Here is a 22,621-nt window from a genome sequence, read left to right on the forward strand (position 1 = left end):
AGTCTGTCTGGCTCTCGGTAATAACTTCATCTGTGAGCTATCCCTATTTCTCCTCCTGACAGAACGTGTTACAAAGCGTCGGACATCGAACAGGCACAGATAACCTCTGAAGATGTCAACTAGTCCATCAACAAGAACGATATTTACTCGAGTCTGACTCCTTGCTCGGTCAGTCTGCCGTTTCCTTTCGTCCTCCGACAAAGCTTTCCTAGCTTTGTGTGCAGTGCCGTAAAGCAATTTGTTACATCGCGAGACCTGAAATCACGCGATACTTCCTGACGCGACCCGCCGGCCCAAAGTTGCAAGGGTGGTTTTTCCGCTCACAGGCGCTCGGGGTGCGCGACGACCACCATTCAACCCGAAACAAGTCATATAACTATTCCAATGACTCCGAAGCTGTTCGGTTAAGGTAAAAAAGTTACTTAGTGCACCTTTAATATATAATAAGAGATTCTCAAAGACTATTTTTGTCAAGTTTTTTGTTTGTTTGGTTGGTTTAAATGGTAATTTGTAGTGCCAGTTTTACTTTATAATACAGTCAAACCTGAACATTGCATTAGAAAGAGAACAAATGGAAAGCATTTTGTTACCCAATGTTTTAATTCTAAATGAATAAATATGCAATTCTTTCAGTCGTAACATTTTTTATTAACCTTTTATAATAAACATTTTCATTAAAATTATTTTTTGTACAATTAAATGAACAGGAACTCTTATTCAAAATTGGCAACAGCAATTATGAACAAAAAACTAAGGCATTTTTAGAGTTGTTTTGTCTGAGTAACACACAAAACTAAAGACTCATAACTCCAAAACTATAACAAGGAGAGTCAAAAGGTAGGTATCGTTTGAAGAAAATAATTCTGAACTATTACAGTGATATACTGCAGTTTCTGTAGTACGTGCAGAATATCATTGTAATAATGAATATCATTCAGTACGTGCACTTTAACTAAAGTATCTAGTTAATGTAACATAACTACATGGGTTAGGTTTAGAGGTAGGTTCAGGGGTTAGTACCTATTACCCAGTTATTCTAATTATTATAGTAAGTAATCAGTATGTAAAGGAAGAACAGGAAAGTAAAATAAAGTGCTACCACATTATTAACGGATTAACTATCCATTAAGTTTAATTTTCTTATAAAGAGCAAGATTAATTTCCATACTAGAGTCCTCTGCTGAAATAGTAATATTGCAAGTAAATAATTTAATATCCACTGTTTTTCCTTCATTGTCTTTGTGTTAAACTTCCATTTTCTCATGAAGATCCTCCTCTTTTGAGAAACTATAAAATGGTTGCTAAAACAGGGAGGTTATTACATTCTCTTTCTGATCAAAGATGGATCTGCAAATCTCAGTTTTCCTTCTCTTCATTCTGTTCACTGCAGGTACAGAGACAAATAGTGTTTGTTTTTAATGTTATTGAATACAAATACAGATCATTGATGTCTCTATCTCTCTCTTTCTCTCTTTTTAATTACTAAAGGACACTCTCTCAGCTGTTATCAGTGTCTGTTGGGCACTTGTGAACAGATGACATGCCCCAGTGGAAATACCAACTGCCTCAGTTTGACATATGTTGGTAAGTCCAGTATGATAGATTGAAATGTATTGTTATAACTGACTGAGAGAGATAATGCTATGATTTATTGGTGCTGCAAAATGTAAACATATGTCGTTGAACTCATATGTTGTCACAGAACGGATAATTCTTTTCTGGACAGAATTTACAATTGCATGCATTAAATGTTCTCTATAAAATACCAAAATTATGAATTTTGTTTTTCCTCTAATTATTATTCCATAATATAATTTGTTAATAAAAAAAAAAAAAGAGAAACAGTGTAATTATATTACAAAGTTTGTCTTTTCAGGTCCAGACGCTAGTTCTTCAGGGAAGGCTAAACTGTGTGTTCCAGCAAGTGACTGTGCAACTGGGTCCTTAAACATGGGCAGTTTAAAGTTCTCTTCTTCCTGCTGTAATACAGACCTGTGTAATGCCCAAGATGCTCCAGGTATTGTACTTACAGTCAACAGTTTACAGTCATATAATATTCACTAAGAAATAATTGTAGTGGGAATTTCTATTGGGGACTGTGACGTCAGCCGGAAGGGATTTTGTTCACACTTATCAGGTTCGGTTCAATTAAAACAAACCCTGGTGCAATTGCTCTATTAGTGCGGTTCATTTGAATAAGTGTGAACGCTGCCATCTGAACACTCATGCTAAACAAGCTGAAATAAACCAACAACCAACTCTGGAGAGGCTTGATTGAAATATGAATGCAACACGGGCCAAACACATGTAAACATCTAAGCCAAAAATGGGAAGTGATTTCGCAAGATGTCACGAGCAATGTATTGCAAAGCTATTACATTGTTCATTGAGATTGCCATAGGGACATGACAGCATTTATCCGGCCCCCGGCTCTGTTCAAGACCAGCAAGTCTTTAACTGAGTTGAACTGATCTTTCCGGGCCAGCCCAGAATCCCCTTTTCTGTTGTAGAAATGCGCAGAACGGTTCAAGAATGGACACAGGCCGGAAACCTGCTCCGGAACCATGTCCATGTCGGTAGAAAAGTGGTGCTAAGAAAGTGAATGCTAACCGAACCAGAACTAAATGTATCATTTTTTTGGTCTAAACAAAAAGAACCAAGAGAACCGAACTTCAAGTGTGAACACATTGGAAAGTTATTCCAATTTTACGAAAGATTATGAGGACACAACTTTTCAATGGAACAATGAGCACGTACAGTAAGTTGTGTGCACAATAAGACCAGAACAATGTAAAGAAAGCTTGTTTTTCTTCTTCCTGTAGATCCCCCTAATGCCCCGAATGGAAACAAATGTTACTATTGTGATGAACAGAAGAACTGCTCAAAAGTATTGAGCTGTTCAGGAAATCAAGACCGCTGCATTACATCAACAGGTGAGAAGATGAAGTGATTTAAAAAAAAAAAATCTTTTTTAATCTTATGCATTTGATACAGTTTTCATATACCAATAACCCGCTTAGACACCCCAGCTTTCATTTATGAATCCACTTCCGTTTTCTTTTCTTTCCATCAGGGACTGTGGGAAATCAGACAGGGGTTGTAAAAGGCTGTGTCTCTAAATCTATTTGTGACGCCACAACATCAGTTAGTGTTGGCATTGGGAATGTCACGTGTTGTGCGGGGAACCTGTGTAACGGGGCTCAGAGTGTCACCCAGAGCTTCCTGTTCCTCTGCTGTTCTCTGCTCTCCTACTTCATGATGCACTGAATACAGCAGATCTTCACATTCTACAATCAGACACGCTCTACTGAATATATAGCTTGTGTTTTTATCTGTACAAGATTTGATCTGGTGTGAGGAACTTAAAACAATATAGAAAATCTGATTAGTTGAAGGAAATATATATACATTTTATGAAATATTAAACAAAATGTAACGATCACTGAAATAAAATGTAATAATCACCTTTGCATTTGTTTCTGGGTTTATTTTTAAAACAAAAAATTAGTGAAAAGGAGGCAGGGCTAATTTGCATAACAGCTTCATGTCGATTCTGATGCTGTCACAGACAGAGCAATTGAGATGGCAGGCGAGAGTGACTGACGCTTTCTAAACACGCTTTGTGCGGCTTTGAAACCTTTGTGAAACGTTTTGAACCAGTGATTCGGGGCTCAAATCAAACTGCCAAAGTCACATGATTTCAGTAAACGAGACTTTGTTACATCATAACTGCATTGAAATTTTGATGGCTAGCGGCTAGGGGACGATAATCTCTGTGAACTAGGGGTGTAAGGATTCACGCGTTTTCTTGATGCATCGATTACAAATCCTGCAAGGGGGGCTCAAGCAAACACCCTTCTGAACCTATAACAAATGGGACACCCTACGGTCTTGTGGACTTAATGGACACACGTTTGCAGCTGTCAGTCCACAAGACACAAGTGCGCATGAAGTGTGTCATTTGGGACAGGGACTATCATGAGCAGATGACAGCTCTCTAACAATAGACCCTTTCACATTTACGGGTTTCTCAGAAGCAGAAGTCGTCATAGTTGGGTCTAGTTCTATAGCCAAGGTATCAAAGGTTGCTGTGTAATTCACACACAGATTAAAGGAGAACTCCGGTCAATTTTAACATTGAGCTCATTTTATTGTTCATTTGGAGTGCTGTCAATACAGAGAACAACTACAAAAATCGATGTTGCCTACACCGAGTTATTCTATTTTTAAAATTTGAACCCTGTTGACTTCAATGGGGCAAGTTTTAAACCTGCTTTTAGCCTCTTAACATCCTTGATGTGTCATTACAAGTGCACAGAAAATGTGAGTGATTCCTTCAGAGTGAACACGAGTGGATCTGACTGCAGTAGATGTGAAAGATATGAATAATAATGATGTTATTTCAGCCAGCGCAAATACCTGTTTACATCCTGTTTTTCGGTTGAAGTCCAAAGTAGTCGATTGCCGAGTTCACACGTGTGATCATAGGTAACTAAAAAAATTTGAATATCATGAAAAAGTTTATTTATTATTTATTTCCATAATTCCATTCAAAACGTTAAACTTCCATAGATTCTAGATTCAGGGCCCACAACTTAAATGATTTCAAGTATTTAGTTGTTTATTTGTACATAATTTGGGCTTCCAGCTCATAAAACCCACGAAAACAGGATTTAAAAAAATTTGAATATTACATGAAATCACACAGTAATTACACAGTGATACCATGGTCATTGAACCAGGTTTTGGTTCTTCTGGCAGTGTGGGCATGTGCAAATCCTGCTGGAAAATGAAGGAAGCATGAAGTGCTCTGAAAATGTCCTGGTATAGACGGCTGCGTTGACTCTGGATTTAATAAAGCACAGTGGACCAAAGTCCTCTTTTCTGATGAGAACAAATTTTGATCTCATTTGGAAACCAAGGTCCCAGAGTCTGGAGGAAGAATGGAGAGGCACACAGTCCAAGATGCTTGAAGTCCAGTGTGAAGTTTCCACAGTCTGTGTTGGTTTGGGGAGCCATGTCATCGGCTGGTGTTGGTCCACTCAACACAGCCGTCTACCAGGACATTTCCAGAGCACTTCATGCTTCCTTCAGCAGACAAGCTTTATGGAGATGCTGACTTCATTTTCCAGCAGGATTTGCACATGCCCACACTGCCAAAAGAAACAAAACCTGGTTCAATGACCATGGTATCACTGTGTAATTACTGTGTGATTTCATGTAATATTCAAATTTTTTGAAATCCTGTTTTCGTGGGTTTTATGAGCTGGAAGCCCAAATTATGTACAAATAAACAACTAAATACTTGAAATCATTTAAGTTGTGGGCCCTGAATCTAGAATCTATGGAAGTTTAACGTTTTGAATGGAATTATGGATATTCTAATTTTTTGGAAAGGGTCTGTATATATATATATAGTTCATAAATATATTTAATTCAAATGTATTCTTTTATGAACAATATTAGGTGTAATACTACAGAAGCCAGGAACTGCAATGTAAAAAAATGATATATAAGTAAAAACAAAAACAAAATCTAAAAAAAATAAAAATAGTAATGAAAGAAAATAAAACAAATAAAAATATATTTGAAATGAATGGGCAAAACAAAAAGCTAAATAAATATATTAATTTATTTATATATATTAAAGAATTAAAAAGTTGTGTATATATATATATATATTATAATTTTGCCTTTTTGTGTATGAATCACTTATGTAGCCTATTGTCAACCATAATTGTAACTTATATAATGAAAGTATTTTTATAAAGCAAGACACCAGAAGTTGTTAAGCTATTTATTAAGGAAGTGTTATATAAAGAAAGACACTTGTAATAATCATTGTATTTATATGAAGAAAGTGGTTTATGAAAAACAGAAAAACACGGTAAATTGTTCTTGTAAATCGAATTATAAGGAAAATGGTTTATAATGTAAAACACTGCAATTGTTTTTGTAAAATGGTTTATTGAAAAAAGTGGTTTCTAAAGAAAAATATAGCACACTTAATGTTTTAAGCATTTATTAAAAAGCTGTCACGGTTCATGAATTCACTGTCTCTCTCTCGTCTAACGTGCTGTTGTGTGTGTGTGTGTGTGTGTGTCTGTGGGCGTGGTCACTGATCATCAGTGATCAGTAGCGCCAGCTGGTTTCAATTGTATGTCTCTATATAAGCTCAGTAACTGGTGTCTCATGTTGTCAGATCGTTGTGGTTTCCCGGTGTGTTTCCCGTGCCTGTTCCTGTGTTTCCCTGTGCCGTTTTGGATCTTCCTGTCTTCGTCGTGTCTTCCTGGATTACCTGCACTCTTCTCAAGATCATCGAGCACTTCACGAGGGATCACCACAGGATTACTGCACCAGCACCAGTTGCCCACCGAGGTCCCTGCGTCACTTTTCCACCAGCGTTTGTGTCCGTCCACCTGTCCCGCTGTGTTGGTGTTCATCTGTGGACTGAGTTTCTGACCATCTGTGTGTTTTCAATAAAGAGCGTTGTTGCATATACATCCTGTCTGTCATCCGTTACAGAACGATCTGACCATCAATGGATGTAGCAGGCGCCACGAGTTGGGACGAGTTTGCGACTCGAAGCATTGCGAGAATGGACACCCAGGAGGAGAGCATCGCCAACACAGGTCGGGCGGTGCAAGCGCTTGTGACGCAGGTGTCCGAGCTCACCCAACAATTCCAACAGCTAAGAGTTCCCACTGCGCCGCCCACACTGCCCGTTCAGCCCAATCCACCAGAGCCGCCCCAGCAGCGCGAACCGAGACTACCGACACCAGAGGGATATTCAGGTGAACCGGAGTTTTGCAGAGCATTTTTGACCCGATGTTCTATGCACTTTTCATTACAGCCGCTGACGTTCAGTCAAGAACAGTCGAAGGTGGCTTTCGTGCTGACGCTGTTGTCGGGCAAGGCGGCTCTCTGGGGAACGGCAGTGTGGGAGAATCAAGATCCATGCTGCGCCTCGTTCCAGGCACTCTCCGAGGAGATGAAGAGGGTTTTCGATCGTGCGGTGGCGGGTAGGGAGGCGGCCAGACTACTCGCCGATCTCCGCCAAGGTAACGGCTCGGTGTCGGAATATTCCATCCGGTTCCGCACCCTGGCTGCAGAGTGCCGATGGAACGAGGAGGCGCAGTGGGATCGATTCCTGCATGGGTTGGCTGACCGTGTCCAGAGGGAGATTTACATGCTGGACCTTCCACGCAGTCTGAATGGACTTATTGAGTTGGCGCTGCGAGTAGATGCTCGGCTGAGCAGAATGGGTCGCTTCCAACAGAACCTTCCGTTTCGCGGGATGGAGAACCCGCGCTCTGAGAACCTGGACACGGTCAGTCCCGTTTGTGATCCCGAGCCCATGCAGGTGGGTAGAGCTCGGCTTTCCCGGGAGGAGAGAGAACGGCGGAGGTCCCAAGGACTGTGTCTATACTGCGGGAGGGCGGGTCACTTCATCCATTCGTGCCCGTTAAAAGGTCAAGCCCGGTAGTAACAATGAGGCTACTATCGGGTGGGATCTCCGCCGAGAAGACCTCATCATCACCATCATCAGCTACTCTCCTTCCGGTAAGACTAAGGTGGGCAACCCATACGCACGACACCAAGGGTTTACTGGATTCGGGGGCAGAAGGTAATTTTATGGACTCAGAACTGGCTCATCATCTTCACATCCCGGTTTCCCCTCTTCCGTACAAGATCTCTGTAAAGGCTCTCAATGGACAACAACTTCCTGACATTTCACACTCCACTGAACCTATCACTCTCATCACTTCTGGCAACCACACAGAGACTATATCTTTCCTCCTCATGAACTCACCTCTTGCACCCATCGTACTCGGACATCCTTGGCTCACTTTACATAATCCCAGAGTCGATTGGGGTCACAATTCTGTTTCTATGTGGAGTAATACGTGTCATGAGTCATGTCTTGTGTCTGCGTGTTCGTCTGTACCTGTGTCTGTATTCCAGGAGGAGGCGGTGAATTTGTCTAACGTGCCCGGGGAGTACCAGGACCTGAGAGAAGTGTTCAGTAAGTCTCGTGCTGCTTCTCTCCCTCCACATCGTCCCTATGACTGTGCCATAGACTTAGTGCCAGGTGAGTCTCCGCCTAAAGGCAAGTTATATTCACTTTCTGTTCCAGAAAGGGAGGCTATGGAGAAATATATTTCTGATTCTCTAGCATCCAAATTCATTAGACCTTCCTCATCTCCAGCGGGGGCGGGGTTCTTTTTTGTGGGGAAGAAGGATGGATCTCTGCGACCGTGCATTGATTACCGAGGGTTGAACAACATCACGGTAAAGAATACTTATCCTTTGCCGCTGATGTCTTCAGCCTTCGAGCGGTTACAGGGAGCATCCATCTTCACAAAATTGGATTTACGTAACGCTTATCATTTGGTTCGCATAAGGAAGGGCGATGAATGGAAGACCGCGTTCAATACCCCCAGGGGGCACTTTGAATACTTGGTCATGCCCTTCGGGCTGTCCAACTCCCCAGCGGTCTTCCAGGCACTCGTCAATGACGTGCTGAGAGATATGGTGGACCAGTTCATATATGTCTACCTGGATGACATATTGATTTTTTCGTCTTCTCTCCAGGAACACGTTCAGCACGTCAGACGAGTGCTTCAGAGGTTGCTAGAGAATGGGCTTTTTGTCAAGGCGGAGAAATGCGTTTTTCATGCACAGTCTGTTCCTTTTCTAGGGTACATCGTCTCGTCTGAGGGAGTGCGTATGGATCCTGACAAGGTTAAGGCTGTGATAGATTGGCCAAGTCCAGATTCCCGTAAGGCCCTACAGAGGTTTCTGGGGTTTGCCAATTTTTATCGGCGTTTTATTCGCAATTTCAGCCAACTAGCCGCGCCTCTGACTGCCTTGACCTCCCCCAGAACGACGTTCAGGTGGTCCGATACAGCGGAAGCTGTATTCGCCAAACTGAAAAGCCGCTTCGTTTCGGCTCCCATCCTCGTTGCCCCTGATCCATCACGTCAGTTCGTGGTGGAGGTCGACGCGTCAGAGGTGGGGGTAGGAGCAGTTCTTTCCCAACGTTCTTCCACAGACGACAAGATGCATCCTTGCGCGTTTTTGTCTCATCGTTTATCACCTGCCGAACGTAACTATGACATTGGTAATAGAGAATTGTTGGCAGTCAAGTTAGCGCTGGAAGAGTGGCGTCACTGGTTAGAAGGGTCAGGGGTACCTTTTATCGTATGGACCGATCATAAGAACCTAGAATATATCAGAACCGCCAAAAGACTCAACTCTAGGCAGGCTCGGTGGGCACTTTTTTTCGGACGTTTTGATTTTTCTCTTTCGTACCGCCCGGGTTCCAAAAACATCAAACCCGATTCCTTATCTCGTATTTTTGACCAATCCGAACGCCCGTCTACTCCCGAGTGTATTTTACTCGAGACATTAGTGGTCTCCACTCTCAGATGGGAGGTCGAATCGAAGGTCATGAAGGCCTTAGAAGGGGTAACGCCTCCGCCCGATTGCCCACCGAATCGTTTGTTTGTGCCAGAGGGGTGTCGGTCCGACGTCATTCAGTGGGGTCATTGTTCCAGCATAGCATGTCATCCAGGGGTAAATCGCACCAGTTTTTTGGTTAGGCAACGATTCTGGTGGCCATTAATGGCTCGCGACATCCGCAGTTTTGTTTTGGCTTGCTCAGTTTGTGCCACTGGTAAGACTTCCAATCGACCCCCGGATGGGTTACTCCAACCGCTGTCTGTCCCTTCGAGACCCTGGTCCCACATTGCGCTAGATTTTATTACCGCCCTCCCGCCCTCCCAGGGCAAGACGGTCGTTTTGACTGTCGTGGACCGGTTCTCGAAGGCGGCTCATTTTATTCCCTTGCCCAAATTACCCTCAGCCAAGGAAACAGCGGTAACTGTCATAGATCACGTCTTTCGCTTACATGGCCTCCCGATGGACGTGGTTTCCGACAGGGGTCCCCAATTTGTGTCCAAATTTTGGCAAGAATTTTGTAAGTTACTGGGGGCGACTGTCAGTCTCTCTTCGGGGTTTCATCCTCAGAGCAATGGTCAAACGGAGAGAGCCAACCAAGATCTGGAGAGAGTGTTGCGATGTTTGGTTTCCAAGAATCCTTCCTCCTGGAGCCAACTCTCTATGGTGGAGTACGCCCACAATTCATTACCAGTGTCATCCACGGGCCTTACTCCGTTTGAATGTAGTTTAGGTTACCAGCCACCAGTTTTTGCTAGTACGGAATCCGAAGTCGCGGTCCCCTCCGCTCACGCCTTCGTCCAGAGGTGTCGCCACACTTGGACTAGAGCCCGTGAGACTCTTCTCCAAGTGGGGGCGCGCACCAAGGCTAAGGCCGATCGCCACCGGTCGAAGCCTCCCGTATACGTCGTTGGTCAAAAAGTGTGGCTTTCAACCAAGAACATTCCTCTCCGCTCCGTTTCTAATAAACTTGCTCCCAAATTCATCGGCCCGTTTCCTGTCACCAAGATCATTAGTCCGGTGACAGTCCGACTCAAACTTCCTCCTGCGTACAGGAGAATTCATCCCGCCTTTCATGTGTCAAAGATTAAACCTGTGTTTTGGGCACGCATTAATCCGCCAGTCCCGGTTCCCCCCCCCCCCGCCGCGTCTCGTAGATGGGGAACCAACTTATTCGGTTAACCGTATTCTGGACTCGAGAAGGAGGGGACGCGGATTTCAGTACCTGGTGGACTGGGAAGGTTACGGTCCGGAGGAGAGAAGTTGGGTTCCTGCTAGAGACATTCTGGATCACTCCCTTATCGATGATTACAATCGACAGGTAAGTCCGTCGGGGAACGCCAGGAGGCGTTCCTAGGGGAGGGGGTACTGTCACGGTTCATGAATTCACTGTGTCTCTCTCGTCTAACGTGCTGTTGTGTGTGTGTGTGTGTGTGTGTCTGTGGGCGTGGTCACTGATCATCAGTGATCAGTAGCGCCAGCTGGTTTCAATTGTATGTCTCTATATAAGCTCAGTAACTGGTGTCTCATGTTGTCAGATCGTTGTGGTTTCCCGGTGTGTTTCCCGTGCCTGTTCCTGTGTTTCCCTGTGCCGTTTTGGATCTTCCTGTCTTCGTCGTGTCTTCCTGGATTACCTGCACTCTTCTCAAGATCATCGAGCACTTCACGAGGGATCACCACAGGATTACTGCACCAGCACCAGTTGCCCACCGAGGTCCCTGCGTCACTTTTCCACCAGCATTTGTGTCCGTCCACCTGTCCCGCTGTGTTGGTGTTCATCTGTGGACTGAGTTTCTGACCATCTGTGTGTTTTCAATAAAGAGCGTTGTTGCATATACATCCTGTCTGTCATCCGTTACAAAAGCATAGTGAGGAACAAAACATGTATTACAAATGAGCTTTGCTGAAGAAAGAAGCAAAATGCAAGCATTACCGTCATATGTGTTGCGGACGAGGAATGCAACAAAGAAAAGGTCAGAAGAAGGAGGACGAAGAGGCGAAAGGCATTATATAGACAGGTCCGAAAGTAATGTCCAGAACTTATGACAGTTCAAGACTTCAGATTGGACAGATTAGAGTCGGTAAAGGACTGAATGCATGCTGAGGGGGTTTCCAAATGTCAAAAAGTATGATGGACTATAAAAGGACTGGAAATGAATGTCAAGACACTGACCCGTAAAGGACGTCTCCGGTGTTGGATGCCTTGCCATTGCGCCTCCTGCAGTTAAAGCTTGTAAATGATTTGGTTTTGATTTACTTTTGTTTTTGTTTTATATATTAGTACCCTTTATGTTAACTAGTTAACCTGTATTTAATAAAAAATATATATAATTGAAATTAAGAAGCTTGACTGCCATAAGTCTCTGTTTTACAAAAGATTGAGCTGAACTAACCACGGAGAAGTCTTCTGTGATCTAAATATTGTATATGGAAATTCAAATGCTTATCATTTAAGACAGATTTGACTTACTTTACCTAACCTGAGAATAATTAAAATAAGGTAAAATGTGTTTAAAATCATGCACCATAAAACAATATCAATAGAAAAATAACTGTAGTCTGATTACGAGTATTTTAATACAAGTTCTTGATTTGATTACATAATCCAGATGACATGTAATCAGTTAATATCCAGCACTGATCATTATTTAATTATTCAACTTATTTAATTATGACTTTGTCCGGACAATATTTACATTTCCACAATCAGGATTTTCCTGTTCACTGTTACTGATCAGAAATACTAAAGATAATAATCAGAAATGATCAGTGTTGGATAAGTTACTCTAGAAAAAAAGTTATTAATTACTAGTGTAATTAGACTGTACTAATTACTCTCTCTAAAAAGTATTGCATTATTTTTTTACCAAATCACTTTCCAAATTCCATATCAACCGCAACCAGGTGAACAATACAAGGATACACATTAAACTGCTCCTCTCCTTCTTTCAAATAAATTATATAAAGTTGCATAAATTACATAAATTCTTCTTCTCCCTATTAAAGGGAGGAAGTCACTGTCACAGTTAGATTCTGTTTAGGTTTAGTTTCATCGTGGTTTGGTTATTAGGGATGCACAGATATGAACATTTTGGATGATAACAATAACCGATAATTCTTTATATTTGAAAGGTGATCACCGATATATTGGACAAAAAGTCTAAATCCAATTTTTTTATAAAATCTTTGAGTGCCTGATTACAAAAACAAAAGTCTCATGTCCTAATCACACAATTATAATGATGTTCTCATTATAATTTTATGTAGCCTATTTGACATGTTGCACTTAACTATATTTTCCTTTTCAAAGTGATTCCAATCATATTTCAAGCAATTCAAAACCATCATGTTGAACAGTGCGCATCTGAAGTGTCTCAGCTGAAGGAAATAATCAATTATTTATCGGCTTTAATATATCGGCCAAATTTTCTTATCTGGCCAATAACTATAACATTAAAGCGACTTAATAACGACCTAATAACCACAAACAATCTGGATTTTATGCTTCTAAATGAAATCTGGCTAGAGGACAGCTGCAGTGCAACCATCCTCAATGAAACAGCCCCTCCTAACTTTACTTTTATGAGTGTCTGCAGAACTGTTAAGAGAGGTTGGGGTCTAGCTGCTCTTTTTAAAGATATCTAACAATGTAAGCAAACATCATTTGGGAATTACTTGTCTTTCGAATATCTGGGGATTGTGTTAAAAGGTGCTCCATGCATTTTACTTATCATTATTTACAGGCCTCCAAAATACTCTCCAGCCTTTGCTGAGGACTTTACAGAACTGTTATCAGCAATTACCTCAGAGTTTGACTGTTTTGCCATTGCTGGAGATTTTAACCTCCACATAGATAGTGCAGAAAACAATATGGCAAAAGAAATCAAAAGTGTTTTAAAAACTTTTGATCTGACTCAGCATATACATGGACCCACACACAATCGTGGACACACTATAGATTTACTTATCAGTAAGGGTCTAAACATTTCATCGATTGTTATTAAGGATGTAGCACTGTCTGATCATTTCTGTATTTTCTTTGATATATTGATCTCTCCTGCCACTGAAGCAAGATCTGTGTCTGTCAAGAAGAGATGCTTAAATGAGAATAGTGTACTATTTATGAAAGCTATATCCTTAACACCAAGAATATCTGCAGACTCTTGATTTTCTCCTTGATTCTTTTAACTCAAAAGTTAAAAGTGTATTTGATGATATTGCTCCTGTTAAAGTCAGGAAGAAGAGTGGCAGACAAAAAGCACCTTGGAGAAACTCAACAGCTGTGCAAACTATGAAAAGACAATGCAGAAAAGCAGAGCGCATGTGGCGGAAGACAAAACTTGTAGTCCATTATAACATCTACAAAGACAGCCTTCATGCTTTCAATATGGAACTAGGCAAAGCTAGACAGACTTTCTTCTCAAATATTATAAACAGTTATTTAAACAACACACACACTATTTTTGCTACGGTAGAGAGACTGACAAACCCCCCAAGCCAAGTGCAGTGAGTTTGCTTCTTTCTTCTCTAAGAAAATCAATAATATCAGAAAGGTGATCAGCACATCCTTGAGTTGCCCTGAGGTCAGACAGATCAGACCACCTGAGAAAGTAGTTACTACTGTATGTCTGATTTCAAAGAAATGGATGGCAAAATTTTGGAAGAAACCGTACAGCACCTTAAAACATCAACCTGCGCTCTTGACACACTTCCCACATCTTTTTTCAAAAGTGTGTTAAACAGTTTAGAAGCAGATCTTCTAGAAGTGGTAAATGCTTCACTTCTCCTGAAAACTGCAGTTGTCAAGCCCCTCCTGAAAAAGAGCAATCTGTATAAGACCATATTAAGCAACTATAGACCGATGTCAAATCTTCCTTTCATAGGCAAGATCATTGAAAAAGTTGTCTTCAATCAGCTGAACAAATTCTTATGCTCGAATGGATACTTTGACAATTTTCAATCTGGTTTCCGACCGCACCACAGCACAGAGACAGCGCTTATAAAGATAATAAACGATATTCGCTTAAATACTGATTCAGGCAAATTATCAGTGCTGGTACTACTCGACCTCAGTGCTGCATTTGACACTGTCGATCATAACATAATTCTTGACAGGCTGGAAAACTGGGTGGGGCTTTCTGGGATAGTCCTAAAATGGTTCAGGTCATACTTAGATGGGAGAGGTTATTATGTGAGTATAGGAGATCATAAGTCTGAGTGGACATCCATGACATGCGGAGTCCCTCAAGGCTCAATTCTTGCGCCACTCCTGTTCAACCTGTATATGCTCCCAATGAGCCAAATAATGAGAAAGAACCAAATTGCTTACCACAGCTATGCAGACGACACACAGATTTACTTAGCCCTATCGCCTAACGATTACAGCCCCATTGACTCCCTGTGCCAATGCATTGATGAAGTCAACAGTTGGATGCGTCAAAACTTTCTTCAGTTAAACAAAGACAAAACTGAAGTCATTGTATTTGGAAACAAAGATGAAGTTCTCAAGGTAATGCATACCTTCCCTCTAGGGGTCAAACAACCAAACATCAAGTCAGGAATCTTGGTGTGACAATAGAGTCAGACCTTAGTTTCAGTAGTCATGTCAAAGCAATAACTAAATCAGCATACTATCATCTGAAAAATATTGCAAGAATTAGATGCTTTGTTTCCAGACAAGACTTAGAGAAACTTCTGCATGCTGTCATCACCAGCAGGGTGGATTATTGTAATGGACTCCTCACTGGCCTTCCCAAAAAGACCATAAGACAGTTGCAGCTCATACAGAACGCTGCCGCCAGGATTCTGAGCAGAACCAGAAAATATGAACATATCACACCAGTTCTCAGGTCTTTACACTGGCTCCCAGTTAGATTTAGGATTGATTTTAAAGTATTATTGCTGGTATATAAATCATTCAATGGCATAGGACCTCAATACATTGCAGATATGCTCACTGAATATAAACCCAACAGATCACTCAGATCACTAGGATCTAGAAATATAAAGGGTTCACTCTTAGCATGGCGAGTCTGCCTTTAGCTATTGTTGGAGCCATTCTGAGTAATGGAATGGGGTGGCGCTGTTTTTGCCACAGGTCTATTTAACGCTGGGGTTAATTAGTGCAGGTGTGGCGCACAGCGAGGCATATGGTTTTTGACTAATTGTTGGCGCACATTTAAGTCGTTTTTGTACGCGTGTTTACCGGCGTGCTGTTTCCTTGTAGCTTAGAATATAAATAATACACTTTCAAAACTGTGAACTGAAAGTTGGATATATCAATCCATTTAATAAAATAACAAAAAAAAAACATAAACAATTCAGTCTACAATTCGCCGTGTCTCACGGCTCACGCATGGGTTTCACGGTCAAAAACCATATGCCTCGCTGTGCGCCACACCTGCACTAATTAACCCCAGCGTTAAATAGACCTGTGGCAAAAACAGCGCCACCCCATTCCATTACTCAGAATGGATGCTGCTATTATGCCAGCCGCAGCTGGAACCAGCTTCCAGAGGAGATCAGACGTGCTCCTAAAATAATCACTTTCAAATCCAGACTCAAAACACATCTGTTTAGCTATGCATTTAATGAATGAGCACTGTGCCAATGTTCGTCCGACTGTTTGTACTGTACTGTATTTTATTTTTTATTTTTCTAAACTGTTAATTATTTTTATTATTTTTATTTCTTCTATGTAAAGCACTTTGAATTGCCATTGTGTATGAAATGTGCTATATAAATAAACTTGCCTTGCCTAAAAATAAAAATATATCGGCCGATACCAATATGGTGGCTGATATATTGTGCATCCCTATTGGTTCTGTTTCTGTTTACCTGTGTTTCCTGTCATTGTTAATTGACCTATAGTTTCCTAGTGTGTGCCAGTTTGTTTCCATAGTTACTGATTAGTTTCACCTGCATTTCATTTAGCTCAATTTGTTTGCCTGTGTATATATAGGGTGTTTCTCAAATGGATTCAAGTAATTTTTTTTACATTTGGGTACTAACCACGCATAATATTTTTTTTTCTATAAAATGCAAACATGTGCATCCATTTTGCTCACATATTATTGTAGCAGAGTTTGTGCTGAATACAGCTAAATTACATGTTAGCCAATGGTATGTTGTAAGTAGATAAAATAAGCACAAATGCCAGGTCATGTCAAAACATCTCAAGGTCCCCAAAAACACCTCAGACCCCAGAGGGTTAAAGTGTTTTAATTCTACAATCAGAGGTGGAAAGTAACGAATTACATTTACTCGCGTTACTGTAATTGAGTAGTTTTTTTGTGTATTTCTACTTTTTTAAGTAGTTTTTAAAATCTGTAATTTTACTTTTACTTAAGTATGTTTTGTTTAAAGTATTGTAATTCGCTACATTTAAAAACATATCCGTTACTGAGTAAAAAAAAAAAAAAAACATTAAAAAAATGAACTAGCCTACTATGGGTAAAACAGCGCGCGCGCTCGTGCTCAGCATTGATTGATTGAAGGGCGGGAGAACAGACACGCAAAAAAAACACAAAAAATATGGAGACGGACAACACAGATTCTTTACACACACACGTGAGGCGAACCCCTGGTAAGTATGGGGATACTTTGGATATAGAAAAACGAACGCGTGGTTGTCCTCGAGGCTCGAGCATAGCCTATTCATTTTGCAAAAATTGTGGACGCAAATTGGCTGCAAAAGAAGGAAACACATAGAACGTGTTCGGGAACACCATCCCTCCGTGCAGATTAAGATATGTCCCGTTTATAATTTAAGGTCGAAGGATTTCTGTGATGCAGAGGGAATCCCGGAGTTTCATTATCATGAAAATGGAATTTAGCCTACAGTAACGCAGATCACGTAAATCACATGAAAGTAAAGCTGTACAATAAATCAAATTGCGACATGGTCTGTAGTCTATATATTAAAGCACAAGAGACTGCTATATAAATGTATAATATGCGTGTCTGTGTGAATCAGTGCGAATGAGACGAACCGTTTCGTCTACTACATACTCAAGTACGCGACGCGCTAATAGTGTTTTCAGCATCTCACAAACAATATGAGAACATGAAAACATGAACATCTCCAGAGCTGCTCTGAGAGAATGACCTTTGAGAAAAACCTTGTCAAATAGCCTACACTCTGAAACAGGACTTCATTACAACCCATCAAAATAAAAGTTTGGTTTAACTACGAAGAAATGATGACATAACTGTTGTGGGCCTACAATAGAATGTACTTCTCATAATAATATTAACAACAACAATAATAATACAGATTATTTAAACATTATTTAAGGATTTTTGTCCATGGTTGAATTGAGTAAATCTGTTTTGCAGCACTTTGCCAAAAAATAAAAGGATAAAAAAATGTGTTAAACTTTGATTTGATTACCACCGTTTTGGATAATATATTTGTTTTAAATCATAAAAACAAAAAGGATTTTTCTGAATTAAATACATTTCATAGAAGTCTATTGTTCTTGAACATTTTAATAAATTATTAATGATAAAAAATAAGTTGTTAAATGAGTAGTTAAAATGAAAATGAAAATTACTCCATGATTTATCAGCCCTGAAACCATCCTAGGCTATATTACTTTCTTCTTTGTTCTTTCAGACGAATACAATCGGAGTTATATTAATAAACACTCTGATGCTTCTGAGCTTTATAATGGCAGTGGATTGCAACCATCAGTTTAAAGCTCAAAAAAGTACACCATACACAGTCTACTTACACCTTAAACGCAACTTATGCAACTCATGACGTCAGAAGTAGTGTCGTGCAAATGAACGGCCAGAACACATTAAAGTTTTCTGTTTTCTGTTAAAGCGGTGTCGTGTTAGCGGCCCCTAAGTTAATAACTAATGTGCTTTTCGCAACGAATGAATCAATCAAAAATGAATGAATCAAAAACTAACTTTAGCTGGACAATAACTTTATTCTAGAGCGGCTGTAAAGCCAAAACACTCTCTGTTACTGTAATCTCCTATTATCTTTGTAAAGCTGCTTTGAAACAATCTATATTGTTAAAGCGCTGTATAAATGAAGGAGACTTGACTTAATATAATTCTGATTGTATTCGTCTGAAAGAAGAATGTCATATACATGGCTTGAGGGTGAGTAAATCATGGGCTGGTTTCATTTTAAAGTGAACTACTCCTTTAATCAAATTCATAATCATTTATTGAAATTAGTTGATTAGACATGTTTTATTGAAATTTTAATAAACAAAACAAATGTTTCCAAAAATACTGTTTTCATCCCATTTACTGTAACTGTCAACCGCCTAGCAACATCATAGCAACCACCCAGAACACCCTAGCAACCGCCTAGCAACACCATAGCAACCACCCAGAACACCCTAGCAACCGCCTAGCAACCACCCAAAACACCCTAGCAACCGCCTAACAACCACCCAGAATACCCTAGCAACCGCCTAGCAACAACATAGAAACCACCCAGAACACCCTAGCAACCGCCTAGCAACACCATAGCAACACCCTAGCAACCGCCCAAAACTCATAAACTCTGAGTGTGTGTGTCTGAGTGAGTGTGTGTGTGTGTGTGTGTGTGTGTGTGTGTGTGTGTGTGTGTTAGTGAGCGTGTCTGCGTGTGTCTGCGTGTGTTTGTCCGTGTGTGTTAGTGAGCGTGTCTGTGTGCGCGTGTGTGTGTGTGTGTGTGTGTGTGTGTGAGTGTGTGTGCGTGTGTGCGTGTGTGTGAGACAGAGTTAGTGAGCATGTCTGTGTGTGAAATTTAAACTAACAAACTCATCTATCTATCTATCTACTTCAAACTAATTTAAACTTTAAACTACTTTAAACTTCAAACTACTTTAAACTTTAAACTACTTTAAACTTCAAACTACTTTAAACTAATTTAAACTTCAAACTACTTTAAACTTCAAACTACTTTAAACTACTTTAAACTTTAAACTACTTTAAACTTTAAACTAATTTAAACTTTAAACTACTTTATACTTCAAACTAATTTAAACTTTAAACTACTTTAAACTTCAAACTTCTTCAAACTTTCTGGTCCGGCTTTCTCAAGCCAACTTAAAGTTTGTCTCGACGAACTTTTTAATCTAGTTGTTTAATACCATTATATTAGTCGGTTATCATACTGTGAAAATCTCATACCTTTACAACCCTACTCGGGGGACTCCCCAACCCACCCCCGCTGTTAAAAAAGTAACTCAGTTACTTTTACTCGGAGTACATTTTAAATGAGCTACTTTTTACTTTTACTTGAGTAGATTTTTCGACCGGTACTTTTACTTGTACTTAAGTAAAAAAAAATTGTAGTAATAGTACTTTTACTTGAGTAGAATATTTTATTACTCTTTCCACCTCTGTCTACAATATATGGTGTAAAAACGTCTGAGTGCTGCCCTCTTCAAGTTGAACGGCTACTGCAGTTGAATTTTCCTTTTGGAAGTTGTGGCACCCTGTGATGTCAGAGGGTATCAGCTAACCACACCCTTGCCTACAGAGAGACGCATCTCAGATGCACCCCCTCCACTGGGCTCTGCCCACTTTTCCAGCATTTTTCAAATATTTTCAAATAATGTCAGCATATTGTAGCCTATGGCTTGGTTTCTCAAGTGTCATACATTAGAAATGAAGCTTCGCAGCAGCACTAATTGTGTTCCCAGCAACATATGTCTGCATCAAATGTCAGCGAGTGGTGCAAACGTTTATTAAAGTAGGATTTGAGTGTGCCATACGGACTCTTATTCTGGCTGTACTGAAGACGAAGCGGTTTGACCAATCAGATGAAAGGGGCGTTACAGCTCCGCCCACATGTACGAACGAAATATCAAAGCCATAAACCGATTTGCAAACCACAAACGAAAATTGAGAAATTGAGCCGAAATCTCATTTTCCGTTTATTAAACTAAACGAAAAAAAAAAACGATCCGTCCTTTCATTTCTCGTTATTCCATTCTAAATAGGAAATGAAATGATCAGATGATACACGGACCCACCTTGAGTAAAATAACCGGTGGGAAAATTTCCTCACCGTCACATCCCGTCAACTCTCTGGTTAACAACATTCTTTAAAATAGGCATATCTTCTTTTGTGTTGAACAGAAGAAGAAACTCATACAGGCTTGGAACAACTTGAGGGTGAGTAAGTCATAACAAAATGTTCATTTTGGGGTGAACTATCCCTTTAATGAGAACCAGTATCGTATTTTGTGAAACTAATACAGAAAAGACACAGCTTTTAAGAACCGATCGAATAGACTAAAACAACAACAATAATAATAGGCAAATAATAATAAATTGACCATACTGAGAGCCATTCAATCCAACATTTCTGCTGCTGATAAATGAATTTTATATGGGAACATTAGTTCAATCTACTTGCAACTTCCTTTTTCTTTTTGAAACTGGAAAATGTTTCAAAGTTCTTTAAATAAAGTTTAAAATTGCATTTAGCATCATTTATCAGCAGGTGGCAGCAGAAGATCTTGTGTGGGCCCAGACCTAGTTTTGCATTTGCTTACATCAAACACGAAGGCTACTGGAGACTACAGCTCAATGCAAAATTATTTTGGGGTTTAATTGTGTTGTATTAATATGTTGATGTTGTATTTATAATCTATTAGCTGCATTTGTATGTTAAAAAATAATGTTTTATTGCTTGTAAAACCTTCAAACTCACCTGTACCAGACAGAATAATGAGAGGGTTTATTATTAAAAGGTAAACTGCAAAAAGCTGAAAAACTGAAGGAAACGTGATTCACTTTTAAACTCCTTTGATCATTGACAGATCTTATTGTGTTTATTATTTGTTTTGAATGTCAGTCAAAGCATTTTGGAATGATATGTTAGTAAATGATGACAAAATGATAATTTTTGGGTCAACTGTTCCTTGAAGTAGCTACACGGATGTCTCTCTCTCTCTCTCTCTCTCTCTCTCTCTCTCTCTCTCTCTCTCTCTCTATCTCTCTCTCTCTTTCTCTCTCTCTCTCTCTCTGTTGTATTAGGCTACTAAAGGACACTCTTTCAACTGTTAAGAGTGCACAGTTCTGACAGGCTCTTGTGAACAGACATGCTAAAGTGGATTTTACAACTGCAGTGTAAAATTATATGTTGGTAAGTCCAGTACGATAGACTGAAATGTATTATAATTTACTGATGAAAATGTATTATTTACTGGTGCTGTGACAGTGTTAATGTAAATGATGTTGAAATTACAAAAGACTGATATGCTTTTTTTTGACATTTTAACTGAAATGACTGAATTCAAATTACATGATGAAAACTGTATAGTAACGTAATCTAATACATCACACATTTTAGGACTACTTTTGATTACTTTTAGATAGACCTCACTGTTATTCTAATAATATAATTTGTAATTTAAATATTTACTTGAAATTAGAAAAAAAACGCTAAATTGAAAGCATTTTACTAGTGATCTCAGACTTTTGGACCTCAATGTATAAATATCGGAGATCATATTTTATATTGAAAGGTTTGTCATTTATCTTCTGTTTTGCATCTCTGAGTTGATACATTATTGGAAAGACAAACACTTTCTACTTATATTTATGAATAAAAATGTACACAAGAATGTGCAGTTGAACTGGTTATTCCATTATCATTTGTGTTTGTTAGGTATTCTTCACTAGCCTAGAAATCTAGACGCACCCTAGCAGCAGCAAAATTTATTTTGCAGCCAGGGTAGTCTAGCTCAGAGGTTCTCAACTCCAGTCCTCGGGACCGCTGCTCTGCACATTTTGTATGTCTCCCTTATTTAACACACCTGAACAAGATCATCGGCTCGTCAGGAGAGACTCCATGAACTGAACTGAGTGTGTTATGTTATGTTTCTTTATTATCCCCAAGGGGCAATTTGTTCCACAGCAGCCATTGGCACAGCCAACACATAAATACAGTAAAAGATACAACAAAATGAACAATAAGTTATTCAAAAATAAAATAAATAAATAACACAATTAACCCATAGATGTCATCCTGGAAAATGTACAAATTGCGATGTTTAGAGCTGGTTCAAGTATTTAACAGCTAATGGTACAAATTATCTTGTGTATCGATTTGACTTTGCCTTTCTAGAGAAGGCAAACCTTCTCCCTGACGGCAAGAGCCGAAACTCTGCGTGTAGAGGGTGATAAGGGTCTGCCA

The 22,621-nt window shown here is 39.9% G+C and overlaps 1 protein-coding gene across 1 annotated transcript; it reads left to right on the top strand.

The window, feature by feature from the left end:
* The first annotated feature begins 1,298 nt into the window (after window positions 1-1,298).
* On the top strand, window positions 1,299-3,470 carry LOC308705602 (urokinase plasminogen activator surface receptor-like). Its single transcript, XM_081390687.1, has 5 exons — window positions 1,299-1,390; window positions 1,489-1,584; window positions 1,877-2,017; window positions 2,823-2,933; window positions 3,074-3,470. Exons 1-5 carry the CDS (start codon window positions 1,342-1,344, stop codon window positions 3,265-3,267), a joined length of 591 nt encoding a protein of 196 aa, XP_081246813.1. The 5' UTR covers window positions 1,299-1,341; the 3' UTR covers window positions 3,268-3,470.
* The last annotated feature ends 19,151 nt before the right edge of the window (window positions 3,471-22,621 follow it).

Source organism: Scardinius erythrophthalmus (genome assembly GCF_964197995.2).
Source record: "Scardinius erythrophthalmus genome assembly, chromosome: 17".
Lineage (NCBI taxonomy): Eukaryota > Metazoa > Chordata > Actinopteri > Cypriniformes > Leuciscidae > Scardinius > Scardinius erythrophthalmus.